Below are 25,691 nucleotides of genomic sequence, written 5' to 3' on the forward strand. Positions count from 1 at the left end.
TCCCCAACCCCCATGCCTCACCCAATCCTGGCCTTAGAAGCAGGGTCACTTCCTACCAGTCCATCTCCCCAAGATTGGCACATCAGAAGCATCATCTCATTTCTCATTGGCTTTACTCCTAAAATGTGTTCCTAAGAGGCTATGATTACTGGTTCAGTTGGTTACCCTTGCTTAGAGACTACATTTCATTAATGCTAACAATTTAGGACAGGTTTGCAGTTAGGTTTTGGTGACCAATTGTAATCATTTTTTTTAAAAAAAAGGCTACTTGCTGTTCCTTTTCTCTCTCAAGGTGAGGGGACCAACATCAAAACGAAGAAAAAAAATTCATTAACCCTTTTACATCTTCACAGGTTCGGATTCTGTCCAAAGCCCTTTATAAACATTCACAGTTCACTCAACACATCTGGTGTTGTTTTGAAGAAAACGTCAGTGAAGAAAGAGTGATGGAGGGTGCTTTTAGATGGTCTGAGCCATCAAGAAAGGCAAAGAAAACCCAAAAAAAAGTCTCACTAAGGCTGGTCTCGAACTTGAGCTCAAGCAATCCTTCCACCTTGTCCTCCCAAGTGCTAGGATTACAAGGGTAAGCCACTGTACCTGGCCCAGGAAAGGCCTCTTTAAGGAGACTGATAAGAGGCAGCAAGCTGTACCGATTTCTATCACGAGCTTTCTAGGCAGAAGAAATGCAAACCCGCAAGAGACTGCAGTGATGAAAACGTGGCAATAATCAGGGGCTTGAACGTGCAAGCCATGGTATGAGCTCTGGGTATTGTTCTGAGTATGAATCATTGCAGGATTACGTACAGAACGGCCTGGTGTCTACATTTCACTCTGTTGGCTGGAGAATAGATTGTGTATGTGTGAAGGTGGGGTGGAGAGAACCTTGGAAGATCTGAGTAGAAGCAGAAAGGTTAGGAGGTTGTGGCAGGGAGTTGCTTCAATGATCATGGATTGGAGTACAGAGGTAAACATTAAGGAAACATTTTCAAAGACAGCTTTGTGGGTCTTGATGGATTAAATATGGAGTGTAAAAAAAAATAAAGGATGACTTGATTTGGGTTTTGGGCAACTTTAACAATGACAGTGTCAATCACTAAAAAACTGAAAGTCGACAATAATCTAAGCACAAACCATGAGTTCTTTTTGACGCACATGCCGTGTTAAGGAAAGCATCTAAGTGGACTGTTTTTGGGAACTCAAAGAGATCAGGGCTGGAGATAATCTGGATGTAAAGTATAAAGTAGCACACGAATGGGATTTTTAGAGCCAAGAGCCTAGATGAGATCATCCAGGCAGGCTGCACATCAGGGCACTATCAAAGGTCATGATCAGGAAAAGGAGGGTACCGCAAATTAGAGCAGGACCTAAAGAGTCCCAACTTTATGCCACAATTTTCACTAACATGTTTCAGAGACTATTGAAACACACCGACTGATTAAAATTTTAGCAGTAATCTGTATTTTAAATTTCCTTACTCAAATACAAATTATGCATTCTAAGACTTTCAAAACAGTTCTGAAATAACTGCACAATATAGTCAAAACATATTTATTACTTTTCAGTGTCATTTTGTACACTCCCGTACAAATACAAGAATATAGCTGTATTTACAGGTATTGAAAAGAAATCTGTATATTCAAACCCAACATCTAAATACAGTAGCTGGAAGTCCTGAACTACAACAGTTCCGGTGCGCAGAGTGAATTATTTCCCGCATTGCCTTCTCCCCCGCATTGCCTTCTCCCCTTTAAAACAGTTCCTCAAAGACACGGTGGTTTTTGAACATAATAAACTGTTTTGGAAATGGGTAACAATTCCTGGCAAAGTTTCAAGAACCTCCTTCCCAAGAGTTTAGAAGTGTGAAACGTAAGATTTAGAAGAAAAATAAAACTACTCATTTGGGCTGTTAAAAGAAGCATAATGTCTTGAAACAGGGCTGAAACATGTTTTCAGTCTGGAATTACAGTCGCTTTAAAATCAGGTTAGACAAGTTAGAGAAGTAAGCGTAGGAAAGCTGGATCTTCAGGGGAGTCCCTAATCTTCTTTCATCAAACATGTTGTTACAATACCACGACATTTTAGAAGTTTGACTAGAGACTACTAATCTTTCAAAACGGGAGGAAAAAAAAACCACTCAAGAAGTTCCCTAGAGCTATTCAGTATTTCTAATTATCTGAACCAAGGTACATGTTGAAATCCATGGCCAACTAGATAAGGAAATTCCAGTCCAGAACATTATGCTTGTTTTAATAGTTATTCCTATTCCCTAAGGTTAGGAGCTGGATACCATGTCTGTATTAAGGTGCAACATTTAAAATATTTCCACAAAATTTTGTTTTCTGTGTTTAAAAATTCACTACTGGCCAGGCGCAGTGGCTCACGCCTGTAATCCCAGCACTTTGGGAGGCCAAGGCAGGCAGATCGCCTGAGGTTGGGAGTTCGAGACCAGCCTGACCAACATGGAGAAACCCCACCTCTACTAAAAATACAGTATTAGCCAGGTGTGGTGGTACATGCCTGTAATCCCAGCTACTCGGAATGCTGAGACAGGAGAATCGCTTGAACCCAGGAGGCGGAGGTTGCAGTGAGCCGAGATCAGCCTGGGCAACAAGAGCGAAACTCTGTCTCAAACAACAATAATAATAATAATTCACTACTAAGAAATGTCAAATTAGGCGTTTTCTCCTAAATCTATGTGACTAATACATTTAGGGATGTAAACTTAAAAAAAAAAAAAAAAAACATAGCTACACAGACCAGTAGACTATTAGCAAATCAAATTCAAATTTACCTAAATCACATTGCCATTTGATCAGGAAACATTTGCCTATTACAACAAGCTGCTCACTTCTTTCCAGAAAAGATACAATAAGGTTTCTAGCTTAACACAGCTCTTTGGGGTTTCATTTACATGCACTAATTCAATTCAGCATATGTTAATCTCACAGAGGTATGAACATGACAATAAATTAATGACATTTGTCTTACAAAGTACTCTTAAATTATAGGAAAATATCAGCTTCCAGTATAAGATTTTAATTCCTTTTAATTACACTGGAACATTTTTGTATTTTAGAAAACACCAACACTATCGCTTGCAGTTAACTTTTTGAGTTACTGAAAAGCCCCAACATTTAACTTCCATACTTTAAGTATATGCTTAAAGCACAAGAACAATTTCAAAATTTATGTTAGCATCTGAGAATGTAGTAACATTGACACTGATATCTAACATAAAAAATAAGCCCTTGGTGCTGGCAGTTTTGGAAGCACTTATCTTCCCCTACAGAAAAAAAAAAAAAAAAAAAAAAATCACCAGAAAACTCTAAACCTATTAAAAAAAGAAAAGAAAAGAAAAGAAAAAACACCTTTCTAAATCAGATGGCAAGATTTTGAGGGTAAAAGATTTTTTGTGGGTGATTAAGTATTTTTTTTTTCATGCAGAAACCCTTGTGATTTGATACATTACTGGCAGTGTGAAGCTAAGGCCATGTGACTAATATTTTAGCAAAGGAAAAAAAAAAAGTCAGGTAATTTTATAGTAGCAATAGTTTCTTTTTTTATTTTAATATACTTTAGGAAACAATATACAAAGCTGCGCTTTCCTGCTATTTTCAGCTAACAGCAGGAAGCTCCAATTACACAAATTTAGCGTTTTGTGATGGCTAAGAACAGCAGTCAGCACCAGACTTGAACAGTTAGCTACAACACAAACATCCTTCCAAATGAAATGTAATAGCAAGACAGGTAAACCAGGGTTTAACAAATGACAACCACTTGGGAAGTGACTTAATCATTCTTGTTGAATTTCTTATTTCATTAAATATCTTATACACAATTTCCTGTTAATACGTTTTAAACAAAACCTCCCTTAAGGAATTATTTCAATAAAGTATAAATATTCAACAAGAACAGTTCGCATAAAGAATCCCCAGGTAGTTCAAATTCTAATGTGCATTGACCGAAGGAAAAGAAAAATAACAATTTTTGTTTGTTTTAACATGTTTATTACAACAGATACAATTCACATCTGACTAGCTCTGTTTCCTCTTTCCCCTCCCACAACCATGTTCATTGGGCCATTTCCTTATATTTGAGCAATCAATGTACTTTAAGCACACATGCCTGTCCAGCAGTACTCTTAAGTCCATTCTTACGGGGTGCAAATGGATTTCAATAATTTATACAAACAAGTAGGTTATGCTCAATCACTGCAATTTTAAGCTACTGTACACAGGAATGAAAAGGTTATAGAAAAGTGCCATAGCAACAGTGCCTTAAGAAAGGAGATAAAGAGGAGCCTTAAAAAAATGGATAAAATCAGAATTTCAGAGGGAAATGGAACACACGGGAAATGAAAAACATTTCTCTGCAAAACAAATGGAGAAGCACTGCTCTTGATCAGGTGCAAGTGTGGAAACAGTTGTTTCATATTTTGTACACTGCCCATATGGTTCAAAAATCGTATCCTTAGACACAGATCGCCTGGCGCTTGCACTGAATTTTTGAAAATGCAAGATTTCTGAATGATAAATTAACCCCCCCAATTTTTTTTTTTTTAAAAAAGCTAATTTTGCAGACAGGTTTACATGTAAAAGGCTAGGTATTTAGCCACCTCAGCACTGATTAGTTTTGGATGTCTAAGCTCTGTTACACATGGCTTCCCATGGCTTCACTCTACAAAACATATTTACAACGTGAAGGATACATCTACAAGAAATCTACATTTCAAGGGTTTTACAAATCAATCTTGTATCTTTCCCCTGAATTGACTCTCACAGACCCCATCCCCTTGTCATTTCCTTTGCCCACCTTAACGGTCCAAAGTCTACTTAAATGCAGCTCAAAAATGTTAAGACTGGGCAACAGATTTACAGTTCCTGTTCTCAAAACCATGTGCAATTATTCACATCTTCACACCATGAAGGAATTCTGATTTTTTAGCTTTTCAAGTTCCTTAATTTGTTGTCTCAAAAATAGTATCCTGAAAAATAAAAGCAGACATTAGAATCTGTGTATATATACAAATATTACTGAAAACCCAAACTTTTATAATTACAATTTTTTAAATTAAAATAAGTGATTTCTGCCGGGCGCGGTGGCTCACGCCTGTAATCCCAGCACTTTGGGAGGCCGAGGTGGGTGGATCACCTGAGGTCGGGAGTTCGAGACCAGCCTGACCAACATGGAGAAACCCCGTCTCTACTAAAAATACAAAATTAGCCGGGCGTGGTGGCATATGCCTATAATCCCAGCTACTATGGAGGCTGAGGCAGGAGAATTGCTTGAACCTGGGAGGCAGAGGTTGCGGTGAGCCGAGATTGTGCCATTGCACTCCAGCCTGGGCAACAAGAGTGAAACTCCGTCTCAAAAATAACATAACATAACATAACATAACATAACATAACATAAGTGATTTCTAATTAAGGCAAAAATTTTTTTATAATTTAACTATAAATTATAGTTAAGACAAAGTAAATATTTAATACATAATATCTACTAAAGTATCAGGATGGTGAACGGATATTTTAGTTTTCTAATTATTTATTTATTTATTTATTTATTTATTTTGAGACAGAGTCTTGCTCTGTCGCCCAGGCTGGAGTGCAGTGGCACGATCTTGGCTCACTGCAACCTCCGCCTCCCGGGTTCAAGCAATTCTCCCTGCCTCAGCCTCCCGAGTAGCTGGGATTACAGGCACACACCACCACGCCCAGCTAGTTTTTGTATTTTTAGTAGAGACAGGATTTCAACATGTTGGCCAGGCTGGTCTTGAACTCCTGACCTCAGGTGATTCACCCGCCTTAGCTCCCCAAAGTGCTGGGGTTACAGGCGTGAGCCACTGCGCCCAGCCTTTTCTAACAATTTCTTAATAATTCCTTTGGCTATACAGACTTAAAATTTATTACTTTATAAACCGTATCATCACAAAGAAAGCAGTAGCTATTATACATGAAATAAACCTATACTGCATGTTTTCTGGCCCACTATATAGTAAAGAGTAGAATTAACCAGGTGTAAGAGATTAATCATTTAGAAGAGCAATTCTCAATGTACATGTAGGTACATAAAAATGAAGCCAAAAACCAAAAATTGAAACACACAAACCCCACAGTTACCCAGATTCCCATGAATGTAAAAATATTTCCTGTTTTTACTCCTCTCTTCTGGGAACTATAATATTTATTGCCTGTAGACATGAATTAGGCATAATCAGGCTGGCTTGATATTTGACTGTATATACTGTTTCCTAAGATGCAATAATGAATTCCTAAAAGTAGAATGATGTAACAAGCCAAAATGAAGTTTATGTTAGAATTACTTTCAGAGCAATCTGAGAGTACAAGAACCCAAGTTGTTACTCAAAGAGTACCTCTAGATATTTTAGTAACTGTAAATAAACTTACTTTTTCAAGTTGTACTATAAACTCCATTTGGTATTTACTAAATATTTATGGTTTCTTGACAAGATTAACTCTACCTGTAACTCTGTGACTTGCACAGACAGGACATAAAGCCACTGCCAAGTCTGTCCTCAATTCTGTAATAGGCATTAAAAAAAAAAAATACCTATGCTATTATTATTGTGACGTAGATATTCTACTTGAGTGAAACACTAGATCAAGAAATGCGACACAAGAGTTCAGGTGAAAAATACTGAGACAGCAGATACGCTAAACTTGCTAGACAAATTCTTTCTATACTTTTCAAGAGATCTATTGGTGATGCAAGGACAAATAATCAGAAATTTCAATGGAAACACCCTCAGCAAGAGAGAACATTTATAATCAGTTGTGGTCAATATTTCATTTTTTTAATATATTATTGCAGCTTATGGAGTTATGAGAAAAGTCTAATGAAGCATTCATCATGGGTTAAGAGAAAATCGACAGGCTTTATCCATCACGAGGAATATTAATAACTTATGAAAATGCAATGACAGAATGTGATCAATGTATCAAAGAGAACTTTACATTTCATAAATAAAATGTCATTTACATTCTTTAGTTCGATTTAAGAATCATAATCCTGAGCAACATAAAAATGTATTTCAGTGAAAGACTTACCTTTGCTCTCGCAAAGTTGCTTGAATTTCACATACTCGGACTAAAGATCTTAAATTTTTTAATTCAGTACAAATTTCTGACATGTGAATAGTTCCCATGTTATGCGCTTCTTCGCGTAATCTTGATGCCTGTAATTAATGAACAAAACATAAAATATAAACATTAACATACACAAAATAAAACATTACATTTCTGAATAAAATTTTATATTTAAGATTAGAGAATAATCCTTCTCCCTTAAATACACAAAAATGCTGGTGAATCTAATGGGGAAAATTAATTTCTTTTAAGAAACTGTCTATAAGGGTGGAAGGTGCTTATTTTAGTATTTCTCTTCCAAGTTGGAGAAAATAGGATTTCCAATCTGAAGCTAATACAGCACTAAGAAAGAATGACGCATAATTTGTGGTTAATAAAAGATGCTGGGTCAGCCAAAGAGACTGTCATTTCTGCAAGTTCAGGAATTAGGTATTGATTCAAGAGCCTCACTATACTCCTCTCTATGGTAAGACACACGACATATTCTCTGTAAACTTTCGAACACCCCAGATGGTCAGTTATCTGATAAAAAGAGGCAAATCAACAGTAACTGGAATGTCCTAAGGTGTCTCACCCCAAGGCAAAATAAAACATTTTTTTTTGGCGGGGGGGGACAGAGTGTTACTCTGTCACCCAGGCTGGAGTGCAGTGGCACAATCTCGGCTCACTGCAACTTCTGTCTCCTGGGGTCAAGTAGTAATCCTGGTGCCTCAGGCTCCCGAGTAGCTGGAATTACAGGTACATGCCACCACGCCTGGCTAATTTTTGTACTTATGGTTAGAGATGGAGTTTCACCAATGTTGGCCAAGCTGGTCTCCAACTCCTGGGGCTGGCCACAAGCGATCCACTTGCCTCGGCCTCCCAAAGTGTTGGGATTACAGGTATGAGCCACTGCACTTGGCCAGTAGATTAACGGTGCTAATGGATTCTGAAACTATCAGAGCAGCTGAGTGGAAAAAGTACACTGGCTTTGAGCCACATCACTGTGTTAATGGGGTGACCTTGGGATCAAGGTTTTATGGACTATTTGGTCTTAAGGACTTCAATGGCAAAATGAGAAAACTCTATCTACACTGCTTAGCTGTTTTAAGAAGTAGAGAAAATAAATATAAGGCAATAAGCACTGAGCTAACTGCTGAGTACCTGACAACAGGGGCTATAATTATGTTAAAATATTTTGTAAAACCAAAAAAGCTACCTTATATGTCAAATATTTTTTAAATGACTACAAAGTTAGAGATTTGTTATTTTAAGTATTGCTTGAATTCAGTGGTCTACATTAGATTTTCTAGAAGTTGATTAAGTTCTGTTTTGCTAATCACCCAAAGGTAAAATCTAGGCTGTACGTTAACATACCTGCTTCTCTGCATGATCTGCAGGCCATCCTTGAACGTGTTTTATGAGATTTTCACTGAAGTGTGCTGCTAGTGCAGGCGTTAATGAACACGTGGATCGGGCAGAAGAATTCTGTGGTACGACTGTTGCATTTGATGCATTACTACTATTAGAAGTATGATTGGGACCAGGTGAAGGACTTCTCTGGCTACTAGAAAACAGAATTGAATGTGTAATATGTTTAAAAGTAGTTTCTGGGTATCCTTATCCTATAAACTGCATGTTAGTACCTTTTATTAACTTAAAGATACCCAAATTCCTAAGAAAAATTTGTTATTTTAACATCAAATAAAGAGAATTAACAATCCAAAGTATATTATTCCTCAAAACACTTTAGGGGGAAAAAGCCTTTTTAACACGACTGTCAGAGTCTAATGTAAACTGTACTCTCCAAATCTGAGAGCAGAACCTGTTAACTTTGTGTACCACAAACACTAATAAGAATATAACTAAAAAATGGTCACATTTTAACAGCTATAGATATAATGCACATCTGAAGACTGTCTCATATACATCTAGGTAAGGGGAAACTACATATTGCCTTTGTTCAACGTCAGAACTGCTGAATCAGAGGGTGAAATAATGTGAAGCAAAATACAAACATTTTGTTGGATAGCACTGAGCAAGCATAGTGGCAAAACAAAACCAAAAAAATAACACTCTGAGATTGTTTATCTTCTTTTAAAACTGAATGGTTTGGGCCAGGGTTGGGGATATGGTGGCGAGAACCAAAAAATTTAATCACCCAAGTTGATCTCCTACCTGCTTCACCAGACTTGGCTCTGAATGAATTTCAGTTATTTCCAAAAACTAAATCTCCCAAAGGATGAAGAGTTTTCATCACTGAGGATATTTAAAATAATACTGCAGCCTCTAAAAACAATTTAAAAGAAGAATTTCCCAAAAATGTTCTGAGCAATGGCAACATTGCTGGAGTAAGTAGACAGCTTCCCAAGGTGATTAGTTTGAAGGGAACAACTCTCATTTGGAGGTATAAGTTCTGAAATGCTTGTTTAGAAAACAACAATAAAAACAACAGTTCAATTATTTTGCTACCTCATAGCATGAAATAAAAAATAGGAAAATCAATCAAATGAAAACCATTCATTCAACAAATGTCATTTAAAGTTGTGTTGTTAATGAACACAGAAAAGTGCTAACACAATACAGCAGTATAGAACTATCTAAAAGTCATCTGTATAGGGTCACAGTTAAGCTACTGGGAAAGCCTGACATACACGGGAAACATCGGCCCAAGTTTTAGATAGGAGACTTTGGCTTTCATCAATATACTCAAACAAAAACTGCTATGAGGAGGTTACAAAGCAATGTAATTCCAACAAATATTGTAAAATCATGTGCCTTTCTGGTACAAGTATCACAAATCTTTACCCCATCATATTCCACTGTGTAAAATTTTAAAGAGCCACTTTCTTCAAAATAACCCGGGCTTTACTACTAGAGACAATAACCTACCTCTTGTATACAGGTTTGTCTTTGTAAATTTTACAACATACAAGCCTACTTTAGAGTATTCATGGAGTTTAAAGTTGTTATATTTTACAGATACATCTTCAAACAATGCAATATACCAGTATACTATCATTAAACAAAACAATGTGGTCTCAATATACAATATCGACCTACCTTGAGCGCTGAAGACTTCGAGGAGAGACAGGTTCATGACCTTGCTGCTTGTCAGCAGTTACAGGCTGCTGTGTGGCTGACTGTGACACTGGTCCTTGCTTAACTACTGGAGTACTAACCTGAAATGTCAAAATCTGGTGAGATGGTCTCCAAATCTAATCCACATCTCTCCCCCCAAAATCTAGGTAATCGTCTTAGAACATGTAAAATATGGTGTTTTAAAGAAGACTGTCAAGTTCTAAAACTTCGATATCTCATTTCTTTGTAAAAATGGCCCAAGGTCATAAAATTACTTCCCTATCAAACCAGTGTAAGAAACTAGCTCTCCTCCTTTACAACTCAGTTTTCTTTCCAATACATTATTATCTCTTCTGATTTGTTACTTTTATATCAATAAAAGTAAATATGTATGCTACCACATCATACACATATGGATGCTTAGATTTTAATGACATGGAGAAACAATGTGATTCGGCTATCAGAAAATGAGTTATGGCCCATATAAAGTTCATCATGAGTGTTTTTCAAAGAGATGTTACTCTACAGAGGTAGACTGAAGTCCATGATTGCCAATCAGGATACATATTATATTCAGAAGCCACAGAGAGAAAATAAGCAGTTTAAAATAGAAGCTCTAAATTGAGGCACAAAGGCAGATGGAGTCCTTTGTGATAAGCCACATCTCACTGCTGTTTTTCTTTTGGTGGGGTGAGGGGATATGATTAATAATTCTCCCTAACAAATCTGGAACGTCCTGCTTAACTTCTGAATATTACCTATCAATTCTAGTCAAGTCTTATAAAGACATTTTAGTAAGCACTAAAAGCTCAAATGTTCAATTATTTTAAAAACAACTTGAAGAAGTTTTCGAACACAAAAAACTGATAGCTATCTGTTTAAAGGACTTTTTTTTTTTCTTCGAGACAGGGTCTTAGTCTGGTTGCCTAGTCTGGAGTGCAGAGTGACGTGATCTTGGCTCACTCCAACCTTGAATTCCCAGGCTCAGGTGATTCCCCCACCCCAGCCTCCCGAGTAGTACAAATTGCCATGCCCAAATAAGTTTTTTTTGTTGTTGTTTTTTAAAGACAGAGTTTTGCTCTCTCGCCCAGGCTGGAGTGCAGTGGCGTGATCTTGGCTCAACTGCACCTCCACTTTCCAGGTCAAGTGATTCTCATGCCTCAGCCTCCTGAGTAGCTGGGATTATAGGTCTGTGCCACTAATTTTGGTAATTTTAGTAGAGACTGGGTTTTGCCTGTTGGCCAGGCTTTTTTCAAACTCCTGGCCTCAAGTGATCTGCCTGCCTCGGCCTCCCCCAGTAAATTTTCAAATTATTTTTGTAGAGATGGGGTCTTGCTGTATTGCCCAGGGCCTAACTGAATCCTCCTGCCCTGGCCTCCTAAGTGCTGTAATTACGGGTGTGCGCCACTGCGCCCAGCCTGCTTAAAGGAGTTGAAATGCTCAGTTTACAAGTGACTATAAAACCAATACTGCCACTTATTTCACTTTTAACCACTATTTACTATACTCTTAAAATATCACCCTGAAGAAAAGTTCTAAGCTCCAAAAATAACGTATCTTTTGCTGAAACTCACATTTTAATTCTTTCCTCCTTAAAATACTGGTGAATGATAAGGAACTGCATGACAAACTAACAACTGTAACTTGGAATTTTAAAAATCAATCTAAATTGGCCCTAAAACATGCATTGATCAATGGCCAAGGTAGGGAAGGGATGAACAAACGGGAAGACTTAAAAGCTGACCAACCACCTCTTTCAAGTTGTATTTCAATGCATTTTTATTTTTGGGCTGCTGCTTAAGATCTTACAAATAATTATTTGGCATTAAAAAGTTTGAAACAGCCCACTGTTTCAAAACTACTCAAAAGAAATTTCCCCTATATTTACCATTTAGCCCAGAAATTTTCTAACTGCACCTATGGAGCCAACCATGTGAGATTCTGCTGGGACAAATACAGGCAATATAAGCTTAGTAAAATGGGTCCCTGTATTCACAAACACCTAGGTTTCAAATTCTGACTCTACCACAAAAACTAGACTTAACTGAGAGTCTGATTTTCTTATCTATTAAATGAAGCAAGTGATGCTCATGATGTGAAAGTTGAACATACATTAAGTTCTTAGCACAAAAACTGCCTCATTTTTGAAATACAAATATGGCAAAGTTGCTGGAAAACATGTTCACTCATGTCTTTTGGAGTCTGAAAATTCTACAAATATTAAGACTCACAGTATACCCTCTTTATCTCACTCTCCATGTGACAAATCCCAAAACCATTAGGGAACAGACTCAGAAGGTGTATTAAAGCAGCACAGATTCAAAGCCCCCCTCTATCCCTCAGTGAACTGAGAAATTCTAGGCTGCATCTACTATCATACCTGTCATCCATTCCACCACTACACCTCATTCTCATAGAGCTTTTTCTGTAACAGATTCTAAAATGTTATTGATTTTCCAAAAGTAGTTTCTTTCCCAAATATCCCTCAAAGGTGACATACCTTTGGCTGTGATGAAACAGGAGGAGTACTGATCAAGGGTTTGATAGGGACTGTGTTAGTTTGAGGTGTGCTTATTCTTGGAGAAACATATGATCTTGGGGATGACGCATCAGACGTTAAAGACATCGGAGACTGATTAGATGGTTGGGCTGTAAAAGAGGGAAGCAATTAATTTTAAAGAAAAACAAAACAAAACAAAAAAACTAAGTCCTTTGTAATATATGTGGTAACAATCTTTGTATCACTCTAAACCCCCCACCCCCATATTACCCAGAGAACACTTATCGGAATAAATCAGAATCTGACCTTCTCACTGGGCCACACTGACTAAGTGAGCTGTGTGTTCAGAGGTAAGCACACCCAGTGTGGCCCACTCTCCTTTATGTGGCTGGAACAGGAAGCTAGGCCTGAACCTATTCTCACATGGAAGGCCTCCTCACCATCCTTATTTCTTCTTTCTTATTCTACATTTAGGCCCAGGTATCCCACGCAGTCTCCTGCTCATGAGGCTAGCCAGAGGGTTGCAAGAGTCTTTGCACCATTATACTTCCATTCCAGACAAGGCATTCCTGCTGTTTATCAGCTTTCTGACAAAGTGACCCTTTCACTTCCCATTTGCTCCTACGTGTATCTCTCTCCATTTGGATACCTTCATGAAGAGGGATATCTAATTCAAGGCAGAAAATGAGCATTTCCATATTATCCAGTCAAAAAACATCTAACGTCAATCTGAACCAAACTTCAACTCTTCAAATACATGCAATGTTCACAAAGATATATGGCATATCATAGTTTACTTTCAGCTTTGGCATAAAAAAACTCATTAACAAAGTCTGAATTAAATGCTGTATTAAATAATTACAGATTTGATGGCAATACCTTAAGACAAATGTCAAAACTTGCTTCATCTAAAAAGAAAGGAAATAAAAATACTACTGTATATGCCAGTTGTTACCAAAAAAAATTGTAGCTAATCTCTTAAAAAACAAACAAACAAAAAAAACAGAAGAAAAAAACTACATACAAAAAGGGCTATTAATTCCAAAACAAAATCAAGATACCACTGTAGAGATATCTAAGATGAGTAAGAATACCTTGTGTAGAGAGCTGAGCAGCTTGAGAAATCAGAGACGTTATGTTGAAAGCAGATGGTCCAGCAGTAAGAAACTTATGAATTATAGACTGCAGAGAGGCTTGTGTCACAGCTGCTGTAAGAACTAAAAACACATTATTTCATACATTCGTATAAAAACAAGAGGCTTATGTGGCATTAGTAACAACTTGACAAGGAAGAGAACCCACAAGAAACTGGAATATTTCAACCTAGAACTCTCAAAATAAAAGCCTACTAGGAGTAATACAATGGGTCCCAAGATTTGAAACAATCTGAGGCAGAGACAAAGAAACTTAATGGGTTTACAATAAAGGTAAACCAACAGAATTTCTTTTACACTAATAAATTAAGATGATCACCTGAACAAAGTCTCTCTACAAAATTTAATGAGTGTTCATAGGAACTTCCAATTACGTCAGAAACCTATTTGTGAGTGTTCAGTATGTTATATGAAATTAACTGGATAAACGATTGCTATTTCATATGACTGCCTTTTTAGACAAGCTGGCCATTCAAATCCTACATCAAGATCCACCCTAATAATCTAAAAATGGATTAAAAAAAGGGAGTATTGGCTGGACATGGTTAGCTCACACCCAGCACTTTGGGAGGCCGAGGTGGGTGGATCACCTAAGGTGAGGAGTTCGAGAGCAGCCTGCCCAACACAGTGAAACGCTGTCTCTATCAAAAATGCAAAAAATTAGCTGGGCATCGTGGCAGGTGCCTGTAATCCCAGCCACTAGGGAGGCTAGGGCAGGAGAATAGCTTGAACCTAGGAGGCGGAGGTTGCAGGGAGGCGGAGGTTGCAGGGAGGCGGAGGTTGCAGGGAGGCGGAGGTTGCAGGGAGGCGGAGGTTGCAGTGAGCGAAGATTGTGCCATTGTACTCCAGCCTGGGCAACAAGAGCAAAAACTCCATCTCAAAAAAACAAAAAACAAAAAACAAAAAAAACCCCACGTATTTAGAAATACCATGTATTTTTGATGTGTTAGATATTTTATTATTGACATTAACTATTATTTCTTCAAGCATTTATTCTGGAGACAGGGTTGTGCAATCACAGCTCACCACAGCCTTCACCTTCCAGGCTTAAGTTATTCTCCCACCTCAGCCTCCCAAGTAGCTGCAACTACAGGCGTTCACCACCACGCCTGGCTATGTTTTTGTATTTTTAGTAGAGATGGGGTTTCACCATGTTGCCCAGGCTGGTCTCAAACACCTGGGCTTAAGTGGTCCACCAGTCTCGGCAAGTGCTGGGATAACAGGCATGAGCCATGGCATCTGGCCTCCTCAAACTATCTAAAAGCCCCACTTTGCCTAAATGAAACATTTACCTACCATACAAGAGAACTGTGTGGTTAGAGAATAAAATAAAAATACAAAGAAATTAAGGACAGTAAGAACAGACTAATGACCAACTAGCCTGAGATAGCTTTATTTTTAGGATAAGAACTTAACCACTTAACACTACTTTTAAGTATATTATGTGAAAATGTACACAAAAAAATTGATCATTTTATTTTTATTTATTTATTTTGAGATGGAGTCTTGCTCTGTCAGCTAGGTTAGAGTGCAGAAGCACCATCTCAGCTCACTGCAACCTGCGTCTCCTGGGTTCAAGCGATTCTCGTACCTCAGCCTCCTGAGTAGCTGGGATTTACAGGCATGTGCCATCACGCCTGGTTAACTTTTGTATTTTTAGTAGAGACAGCGTTTCACCATCTTGGTCAGGCTGGTCTCAAACTCCTGACCTCAGGTGATCCACCTGCCTTGGCCTAAAAATTGATCATTCTCAACAGAAAATTTTGCAATGCTCTTAGGAATTAACATGTGACTCTGAATAGTTTGCAAATTAAACTGCATCTATTTTTATTCAGACTTTTTCAAAGTGGCTGCCTAAATATTCTGAAACATAAATAGCATTACTGAAAAAGCAAGGCTGGAATTAAATAATGCAATTCACCAGAAAAAAATGGCAGTATTTTATCTAGTACCCATCTCCTCCCTTCTCAGAATTTTTTAAAAGTGTTTTAAGTAGCTACCCGAATTCCTACTTTTCTAGTAATTAGCATATTTTAAATATTCTGAGTAATTATTTATACAGATTTTTTAGAAACATACCAGAAGTTTTTATACCAATTTCAACAAATGCTCTACTGTTTTGATGTAAAATTTCACCATGAACATTACATACATAGAATGGCTTATCTCCAGTAACTACCAGACGCCTAACAAGTATTGAAAAATATACACAAGATCCAAGCACCCCTAACTCAATTATACTACCAATGGTCTTAAACTACAATGGATATAAATTTCCAAACTCAAACCAAAAAAAAACAATATTCAACTATAAATTTCAAAAGAAAACAAAGACCATTCCTAAACTGAGGATTTTACTACTTACATAACTTTGCACAATGCAAATAAATTTTTAAAAACTTACGAAGATTTACCTTCATTTATTTTAGATATGTCCACATTAGAATTATTAAGCTGCAGCGTGGCTTGCAAAGCAGGAAGCAATTGTCTAAGAAGATTTGGGTCCTGAAGTAAGGGAGGTATCGGTGACTGTGGAACAGGAGAAACAGGGACCGCTGAAGCAGATGTTGGAGGTGCAGATGTGGGGTTCAGTCCAGAGGCAGAAGATGTGGAAGGAGTTGTGCAAGAATGTGATACGGATTTGTCTCCTGATGTAGATTCTAAATAAAAAGACAATAAGCCTGAAAAATTACTTGAATAGAGAAAATTAGAACAAACATCAAAAGAACATCTCTCATGTGCCAGGCGCCTAACATAAGTAATCTCATTTAACCCTTACATTGGCGCACACAGAGGATGCTCAGTAAACATTCAAGTGACTAGAATAATGATTTAGACATTTCTCACCCTACTTCGTAGGTAAGAAAGCTGAACAACAAAAGTCAGATAAACCTGAAGCCATAAAACCTGGTAAATCATACCCATATCTGATTTGAAAAGTACCAATCTGTCCACTAGCAACGCTATCTCAAAGACAATTATTTATTAACCACATATTCAAGTAAGCTTCCATTAGGATAAAGGGACAATATTATTCTACAGAATTTAATTTATATCTCATAAAATAAGGTGAAAAATGTTTATGGCCACAATAACAACCTACCTAAATATGACACTGGTCTTAACACAAATCAGGATAGGTACCAAGGTGGTTACAACCAGAATGGGCTAAAGACATGATGAGAAAAGACTTTTATACTTAATAACTGAGTTTTGTAACTACATACTTCCCTTCTGTAATTCAATATATAAGGCAATGAACTATTTGTTTCAATTAAAGATTATTAAAATTTAAAAGTACACTTTCATAGTAAAAACAACCCACCTTACAGTATTTAGAAATAAAGGATGTATAAAATATGCATGGAAAATTATTTGAAAGCTGTTGTTTCAATTATTTATATAGATTTAAAGTACCTGTAATCAAAGCCCCAAGAGCACTGTTAATAGTATTTGACAAGCTAGTAACATAAATCCTGAAGATTCCATATCCTGAAGAAAAAGAACACTGCCAGCAGGACATGTCCTGCCAAATTTTTTTAAAACTTACATTTAAAACAAAGCCAGTTAAAGGTAGACTGAACTTTTGTGCAGGTATTTAAGTCTTTAAAACTATTAGAGGAAAACACAGAAAGGTATCTGTAACACCAAGCAGAAGACGTGTCAAGTTACAAAAAGCAAAACAATTATATTCAAAGTGGTAATCAGAATATTTAAAGAACTTCTATAAGTCAAAAAAGACAAACTGTCCAATAGAAAAATGTACAGAAGACATTATTTCAAAGAAGGAACTTGAATGCCTAGGAAATTCAAGAAAAGATGCTCAACTTCATTATCAGGAAAATGTAAAATAAAGCAACATAACCCTTTACACTCACCATAATGCAAAAATTTAAAAGTTAGACAATACCAAATGTTGGCAAAGAGTAATGAGAACATTTACTTAACATTTCTGGTGGATAATAAATTGATACAACCACACTGGAAAGTAATTTGGCATTATTTAGAAAAGTTGAAGAGACAAACACTACATGACCCAGTAATTGCCCTTTAGGTACACATCCTCAGAGAAACTCAGATAAATGTAAATCAGGAGAAATATTCAAAGACTATCAGAACAGCATTGTTTGCTTTATTTTAGCACAAAACTAGAAACTATCTATTTAAGATTTTCAAGATCATATATACAGTAATAGCAAGCTTACTGAAAACAGACTTGCCTATGAGTCTTTTTACACTACTATAAATGCTCAAAAGAGCTAGGGATAATAGCTCTCTAAAGTGTGGATCTTATACCTGATTTAAGTACAGTTCAAAAATGTGTTGATTAACCATGATGAACTCAGAAGGACTAAGATATTTTTATTTGTGTAAGGGTATACACTTTTAAAGGAGGGTGCTTGAATCCAGCAGACTGCCTATTATATTCAGCTTTGCTGTTCTGGAGTCATAGACAAGCATAAAGAAACTCGAATAAAACGATAAAAGCTTTCCTTGTGAAAATTCTGCTGTCAGATGGATGTGGTGGCTCATGCCTATAATCCCAGCATTTTGTGAGGCTGAGGCAGGTGATTGCTTGAGCCCAGGATTTCAAAGACCAGCCTGGGCAACATGGGAAAACTCTGTCTCTACTAAAAATACAAAAAATTAGCCAGGTGTGGTGGCCTGCGCCTGGGGTACCAGCTACTTAGGAAGCTGAGGTGGGAGAATCACCTGAGCCACGAAGTCGTGGCTGCAGTAAGCCGTGATCAAGCCTCTGCTATCTAGTCTGGGCAATGGGAGTGAGACCTGGTCTTTATTTAAAAAAACAAACGAACAAACAAACAAACAAAAAAACCCACTGCTGTCAGCTATTGTATTTTATGCGGCAATCAATTAGAGTCTATTAGCAGTATTCTCCAGATCGCATCCCTCTTAAAGGTTCTTTCACACACAATTTGGGGGCATCCTGATTAATATTAATAATGAAATACACTGTTTCTACTTACTGCATGAATTAAACTAGTATTAATATCCCCCTGAAATTATCTTCATTCTTTGTTATTTCTGTAAATTTTCTTCTGCTTTTAACAGAAACAAGTTGGAGAAGAAAGTGCAAGGTGTTTACAACTTTATTTGATGCTACCAAATCTACGAGACATGAAAAATTAACAGAAGGGCTTAAAACTCCTTCAGTGTTGCTCATCAAGACAAGCAAAAGGGAAAATACTCCAAAATCAAAAACAAATACACATCATCATCAACAAAAAACAGCAAAAACATCCTTAATTTCTATTTAATAAGTTTATTTACCCCAACAATAGACTTCTTTTGCAGTTTTGGGGAATTATAGGTGAGTAGTGTGGAAATCAGTTGATCTTACTTAGTATTTATGGGACTCTTGGGCAAGTGACATCTCTGAAGGCCAGAATTTCTCTATGAAAAGGTTTGGTTTTATTAAACCTTCTAAGAAAGGTGTTAGTCCTCAACAGACTGCTCATCGGAATCACTTTTAAAGTTAAAAAACTAAACGAAACAGATACCTGGGCTCCAAGCCACACCTACTGAACGGAAGCCTGGGCATATCTAACAACTTGTAAAAGTTCTATGTGTGATTCTGGCACTACTTGCTGTTTATGCAAAAATAGACTGGAGAACCTCCAAGGTTCCTTTTAACTTTAAAAACAAAAGAAAAACAAAGCAAAAAAGAAAAAATATAGCACAACGTGGGGAACTGAGTTGAATAAGGATACAATCAAGGACAGAAGCAAAATCTTTCATCCAGCAGGTCTTCAGCATGCTGTATTTACACTTTATTGCTCCACTCACTCAACCAAAGACACACATACAAACGTCCTTCCATAGCATGTTGCAAGTTATTTATATATTTCTTATGTCACATGCCTCAATCTACATAAATAATACTAATAGCGGACTGAGTTTCATAATACAAACATAAAATGCTATTCTGAGAGGTAGTTTTTATAGTTTTATCACTGAAATATTATAAAAGGTAGAAGTTTTATATTTAAAGTGTTGGTTGGGTGCCCCTTCCCTTTGGTTTGGAGTGCCCTTACTCCAAATCTAGCATATTACTCAGTATCCTCTATTACATAACATTTATTATCCCTCCTTTGTACTAGGAACATGAGCTTCCTCAGGAGAGGAACTGTGTTGTACTTTTTTTTTTTTTCCTGAGATATAGTCATTCTCTGTCACCCAGGCTGGAGTGCAGTGGCGCGATCTTGGCTCACTGCAATCTCTGCCTCCCAGGTTCAAGTGATTCTCCTGCCTCAGCTGGGATTACAGATGCATGCCACCACACCCAGCAAATTTTTTGTATTTTTAGTAGAGATGGGATTGTGCCATGTTGGCCAGGGTGGTCTTGAACTCCTCGCCTCAACTATCTGCTCATCTCGGCCTCCCAAAGTGCTGGGATTACAGGCATGAGCCACTGTGCCCGGCCTGTTGTACTTTTCTCTGTAGCCCTTGTAGAAAACAGGACTTGGCACCAAAATGGCATCAACATAAACTTGTTGCCTGGATGCCAGTTAATGACAGCATTCTTCAATACAGGTAACAGGAGCATGTACACGTGCATTTGCATTTAACTTCTAGGCCAATCATCTTTATTGGCCTCAAAACTGATAATGCTAAACAAACAAAAAAAAAACTTGATAATGCTGGGAAGGTAGGCCTTATGCTTCCATCGATGTAACAGTCAAAGAAAATGATGAACAGCTCATTTTATGCTATATTCATAAAGCTAAGTAACACTATGTAAAGACAAATTTAAGTTATTTTAAATAATCTTATAAAAATAACTCAAACCACCTTTTGTAAACACAAAGGCAATAAAACTTTGGAATAATTTTTAAAAAACAGTGTATTTTTAGTATACAAATACCTAATTTTCATTAACACTTTCATTTGTCTGAAACCTTTTAGGCTAATTTGTTAGGATATGAGGCTAACATGCTTAATAACATGTTTTACATGTTTGCAACAAACTGAACATAAATACAAAATCCACATCTTTGAAAACAGCTAAACACAAATGAATTTACATAAGAGAGAATGCAGTGTTTCTCATTAACAACTCAGTTCAATGCATTCTTCTGCTCTTGAAGAGTATCAGCATGACTCTCATTGCTTCAATGCAAACTTTTCCAAGCATTCAGGAAACCTAGACTACAGATCAAGCTCATCCATGAGGCCTAGGACAGCTTTGAATGTGGCTCAACACAAATCTGTAAACTTTCTTAAAACATGCAATTTTTAAAAAAGCTCATCAGCTTTCATTAGCGTATTTTATGTGTGGACCAAGACAATTCTTCTTCTTCTAATGCGGCCCAGGGAAGCCAAAAGATTGGACACTCCTACTTTAAATGGTCTTTCATAATCACTCTTTGGTAATGGAATACCTGGTTTTAGCTCTAGTGTTGACTTGTGTGTGCCTATGATCTTTCAAAAGATATTTTGTGATCTCTTCCTAAGCTATTTTAAACCTTCCTTCACTCTCCCATTTGATATTTCTGTGCCTTGTGTATCTCTGACCAATTATTTGGTATGTGCTATAAATGTCACCCTTCAATTTTAAGTTGTAAGTATTTGCTTTAAGAGACAACACTTCTTAATGCTTTGTAATTATAAATAATTCACTTGTATTTCCAAATTCTGCTGGGGTGGGGGGTGGCAGCTTACCAAAGACTAGACACATAAAAATCTGTTGCTATAACCTCTTTCTAGGGTTTAAATTATCACTTCAACTCTTCCTATAGGTACGCTTGCAAACTACTGTAAATAAAGCCAAACTTTATTTCTGAGCTGAATTTTTCTGGTATCTCAAATCCTTTTCAATATACGGAAGATCTAAAATGATACTGGTAATAAGTGCACTTCTAATCATTACTTTCCTGTTGTGTTTTGACAGTTGCTCTAATACTGAGCAGGACAAGGGAACACGTGAAACTCAAATTACTGCTACAAAGGCAGCCTGCTTTATTTTGTAAGAGTGGTGTTACATGGGAGACACAGAGCAAATTATGAAGATGTATGTAAGTGTAGTAAGGAAAAAAACATAAAGTAGGTAGGTGACAACACCTAAATCTGACTTTAATTTTTAAATTCATGAGTATTTTTACTCATGTATCCTTCTAGATCTCAATGCATTTATAAATGTACATAAATACACTGATGTTTTATAATGAAGACAGTATCCTTTTTTAAATTGTTTTATTCAACTGAGAAAATCTTCATGTTAATACATACAAAAGATAAGCAATTTCCAACAGACATTGCTGAAGTGACATCCCATACTAGCAAGACCCACTTACACACTCCACATACTGTGCTTCCCAGAAACATTCCATTGTTGTCACTAGTCTCAAGAGTGAAAAATATCCTCATAGTAATCTTAATTTTCAACATGCACTAGCAATCTTTCTCTTGCATTGTTTTTATCCTGGTAAAGTATACACAGCATCAAACTTACTATTTTAACCATTTTACAAGTATAAGGCAATGTCATTAAGTACATCCACATTTCTGTGCAGCTATCACGACTATACGTCTCCAGAACATTTTCATCTTCCCAAACAGAAACTTAACACCCACTCCCACCCCGGACACCACTGAACAGTCCCTGGTAACTACTATTCCAGTTTCTGTCTGTATGAATTTGCCCATTCTAGGTACCCTTGTATATGTGGAATCATAAAATGTGTCCTTCTCCTCCTGGCTTATTTCATGTAATATTCTTAAGGTTCATCCATGTTGTATGTAGCATGTATCAGAATTTCACTCTGCTGATGAACACTTGATTGTCTCTAATGTTTGTCTGTTGTGAATTGCTAAGAACAACCACATGTAAGCACGTTTGAGTCTCTGCCTTTCTTTTGGGTATGTATCTAGAAATGGAACCGCTGGATCCTACACATAATCCTATGTTTAACTTTTTGAAGAACATACAAACTATATTCCAGAGTAGCTGCCTCATTTTACATTCCCACCAAAAGTACAAGGGTTTCAATTTTTCCACATCTTCCGAAACACCTATTTCCATTTTTTAATTATAATAGTCTTCCTAACGGGTATTAAGTGTTATTTCATTATGGTTTTTGAATTGCATTTCCCTAATGACTAATGAGGTTGAGCATCTCTTCATGTGCTTACTGGCCACCAGAATGTCTTGTTTGCAGAAATGTTTATTTGAGTCCTTTGCCCATTTATGAACTATGTTGTTTTATGTGGTTGAGCTGGACTTCTACGTATATTCATTCATACCTTATCAACATACATGATTTACAAATATTTTATTTCATTCTATGAATTGCATTTTCACTCCCTTTGATGTACAAGTTTTTTAATACTGATGAAGTCCAATGTGCCTGTTTTTTTCTTTTGTTGCCTGTGCTTTGGTATTATATTTCAAGAAATCATGGCCAACTCCAATACCATTTAGATTTTGTTTCCTTCCAAGTGTCTTAGTGTTTTAGTTCTTAACTTTAGGTCTTTGATCCATTCTCCGTGAATTTTTGTATTTGGTGCAATTGCCCTTTTCTTATTTTCTGTTCATAGTCTTTGCCTATTGTTCCATTGGATTGTCTTTCTCATAATGCTTTGTATCTTTTTATGTATCTTCAACATATCTTGTTACCTATGTTTCAAGTATTTTCTCCTGTCTGATAGTTATCTTTCAACCTTAGCTTATTGTTATTAACTTTCCATAAAGAAGTTTTAAATGTGTTATTTGTGGTCAAATTTATTAATTTTTAAAAAGACAAATCCATTTGGGTCTTGATGAATATTTTCCTTACCCTCAAACTACAAACAATATTTCCTAATACTCTTTTGATCAGTTATTTCTTCATTAAGTTGACTAAACCTAGTTAAACTTAATGACTAAGACTAAATTCCTACACCAATGTATTCGATTATTCAATAAATATTTGAATAACTATGGCCAATCTTTATAACTTTTCATAAGTAGTAACCCTGAAAATTATTTTAAAGCAAATCAACTGAGTGCTACCACTGCCAGTTAATGACCATCTACATCAGCTATAAGAGCCTAGCTTTAATACATACTGAAGTTTTTGACTTCATTCAATTGTCATTTAGTCTACAGATAGCATAAAAACAGAAGGGAATTTTACTTCAAGTGACTGACTCACACCTCATATTAACATGACTAGTCTGTCCTGCCCATTACATATGGCACCAGCATGTGAGTATGCGATTACTTACATACGTTCATACTGAGAGCTAGCTTGAGGTTACTAAATAGGTCTAATCCTATGGCTACTTTGTTTTGTTTTCACATTTATCTCTGCTAATAAATCATAATTCTAAATCACTAAATAAGGAACTTATTGAATAAGGTTATTAAACTCTCCTGACAACCTGGTCATAGCAAACAGTAAGGACCCACGTTTCCTCTTTTGTCATTTCACAAATCTGGAAGGGATGACAGAGTTAGAGCAGGTTTAAAATGGCCACTGGGGAGCCAACTGATAAAACTCAGTTTTACATTTTTTTTTTTGGTGTATCAGAGTTTCTCTTTTTATGGTTGTCCAATAAAGTGATCATATATAGATGTTCAAATGTTCCCCTAACAAATATAGACCTAAATGGGGTCACCTCACTCCCTTGTTTCACTCTACCTAACATCAAGACTGTTCTCTGCAAAAGTAAAGAGCTCTGCAGCTTTCTCTACCCTTCTGACCACTCACACAGGCACAAACCTTGAGTTCACCTTAGGTTCTTTCTCTCAAATGACACATTGGCATCAAACAGATATAAATCCATTGCTGGTATGCTTTAATCGGATGCACAACACATATACAAACTTCTTTTTCTTCAAATACTTTTTTAACCATGATCAGTGCAAGTGCTCCCAACTCTCAACACCTGTTCTTATAGCATCCATCTACAACAAATATTTATACATACAACATGGATGCCTATACAACATCCATTACACACGTTGTATAGGCATCCATCCAACATTTACACACTGTTGTATAGGCATCTACAACAAACATTTACACACTGCCTATTATTTGTCAACCACTAGGAATAGAGCAGTGGTTAAGAAAGACAAAGACTCTGCTCTTGTACACAGCATCCACCACTGACAACTTTAGACAGAGCTCAGCTATACTATTAGTGCTTAACACCAACAGGCCAACCTGATTTGAACCATCAGTGCTTAATATAAATTATTTAATTGTTAAGAAAAACCTAAACAAGTAAAATCACTAAGTTGATGAGAAGAGTCAATAGAAAGCTTAATTTAAATAACATGGATGTCCCCGTTGAGGAAAAAAATATATATATGTCAAATAGACACTTCAGAAACACGAAGAACAATCTAAATGAACAATCTAAACAGACTAAATGGAAAACAACCTGTAAAGATTACAGTTGCTATAAAACTTATCTAAGGATGTAACAGTCTTCAATTAACATACAAGGAGAAGTACTTGGAAAGGCTGCACAATTTCCCCTATATAAACAGATAATTCCATGGTAGGTAATCGAGTTTCTTCCTACAAGTTTAAGAATACTACATATAAATTAGGCACATAATGCTTGTGATTAGCAAACACACTTCGTGAAATTTAAACTCAAATCTACTCTGTCAGAAATTTTACATTACGAGCATCCGAACTGACATAGATGTGCTGTATGTTAGTCTTTCATTATATTTGGTTTTGAGGAAAGAACAGGGTTGTGGAGAAGCTGCCTCTAACACTACATGTTTGAACTGGGGTAATGTTTAGGCTCTTCATTTCTAAGACAGAGATATTACCACCTTCCCTCACAGTGTTGTTTTAAGGAATAAACTAAAATGAACATAAGACAATTAGCATCAAACTGCATAGGGAA

At 36.6% G+C, this 25,691-nt stretch overlaps 1 protein-coding gene across 9 annotated transcripts in view; it reads right to left on the bottom strand.

The window, feature by feature from the left end:
• Positions 1-1,532: 1,532 nt before the first annotated feature.
• LOC105479977 (WW domain containing adaptor with coiled-coil) overlaps positions 1,533-25,691 on the bottom strand; it is a 92,378-nt gene continuing 68,219 nt past the window's right edge. For 4 of the 9 annotated variants that reach the window (XM_024792301.2, XM_071070313.1, XM_071070314.1 and 1 more), the window contains 7 exons: positions 16,235-16,480; positions 13,761-13,883; positions 12,667-12,815; positions 10,149-10,267; positions 8,463-8,652; positions 7,068-7,195; positions 1,728-4,984 (listed from right to left, as the gene is read on the bottom strand). In XM_024792301.2, the coding sequence (XP_024648069.1) occupies positions 4,915-4,984; positions 7,068-7,195; positions 8,463-8,652; positions 10,149-10,267; positions 12,667-12,815; positions 13,761-13,883; positions 16,235-16,480 (1,025 nt within the window). In that variant the 3' untranslated portion in view covers positions 1,728-4,914. Of the gene's footprint in view, positions 4,985-7,067; positions 7,196-8,462; positions 8,653-10,148; positions 10,268-12,666; positions 12,816-13,760; positions 13,884-16,234; positions 16,481-25,691 lie in introns of all 9 variants that reach the window. The other 5 variants (XM_011738341.3, XM_011738345.3, XM_011738340.3 and 2 more) reach the window with 2 other exon arrangements.

The sequence above is a fragment of the Macaca nemestrina genome, chromosome 9 (genome assembly GCF_043159975.1).
Source record: "Macaca nemestrina isolate mMacNem1 chromosome 9, mMacNem.hap1, whole genome shotgun sequence".
NCBI lineage: Eukaryota > Metazoa > Chordata > Mammalia > Primates > Cercopithecidae > Macaca > Macaca nemestrina.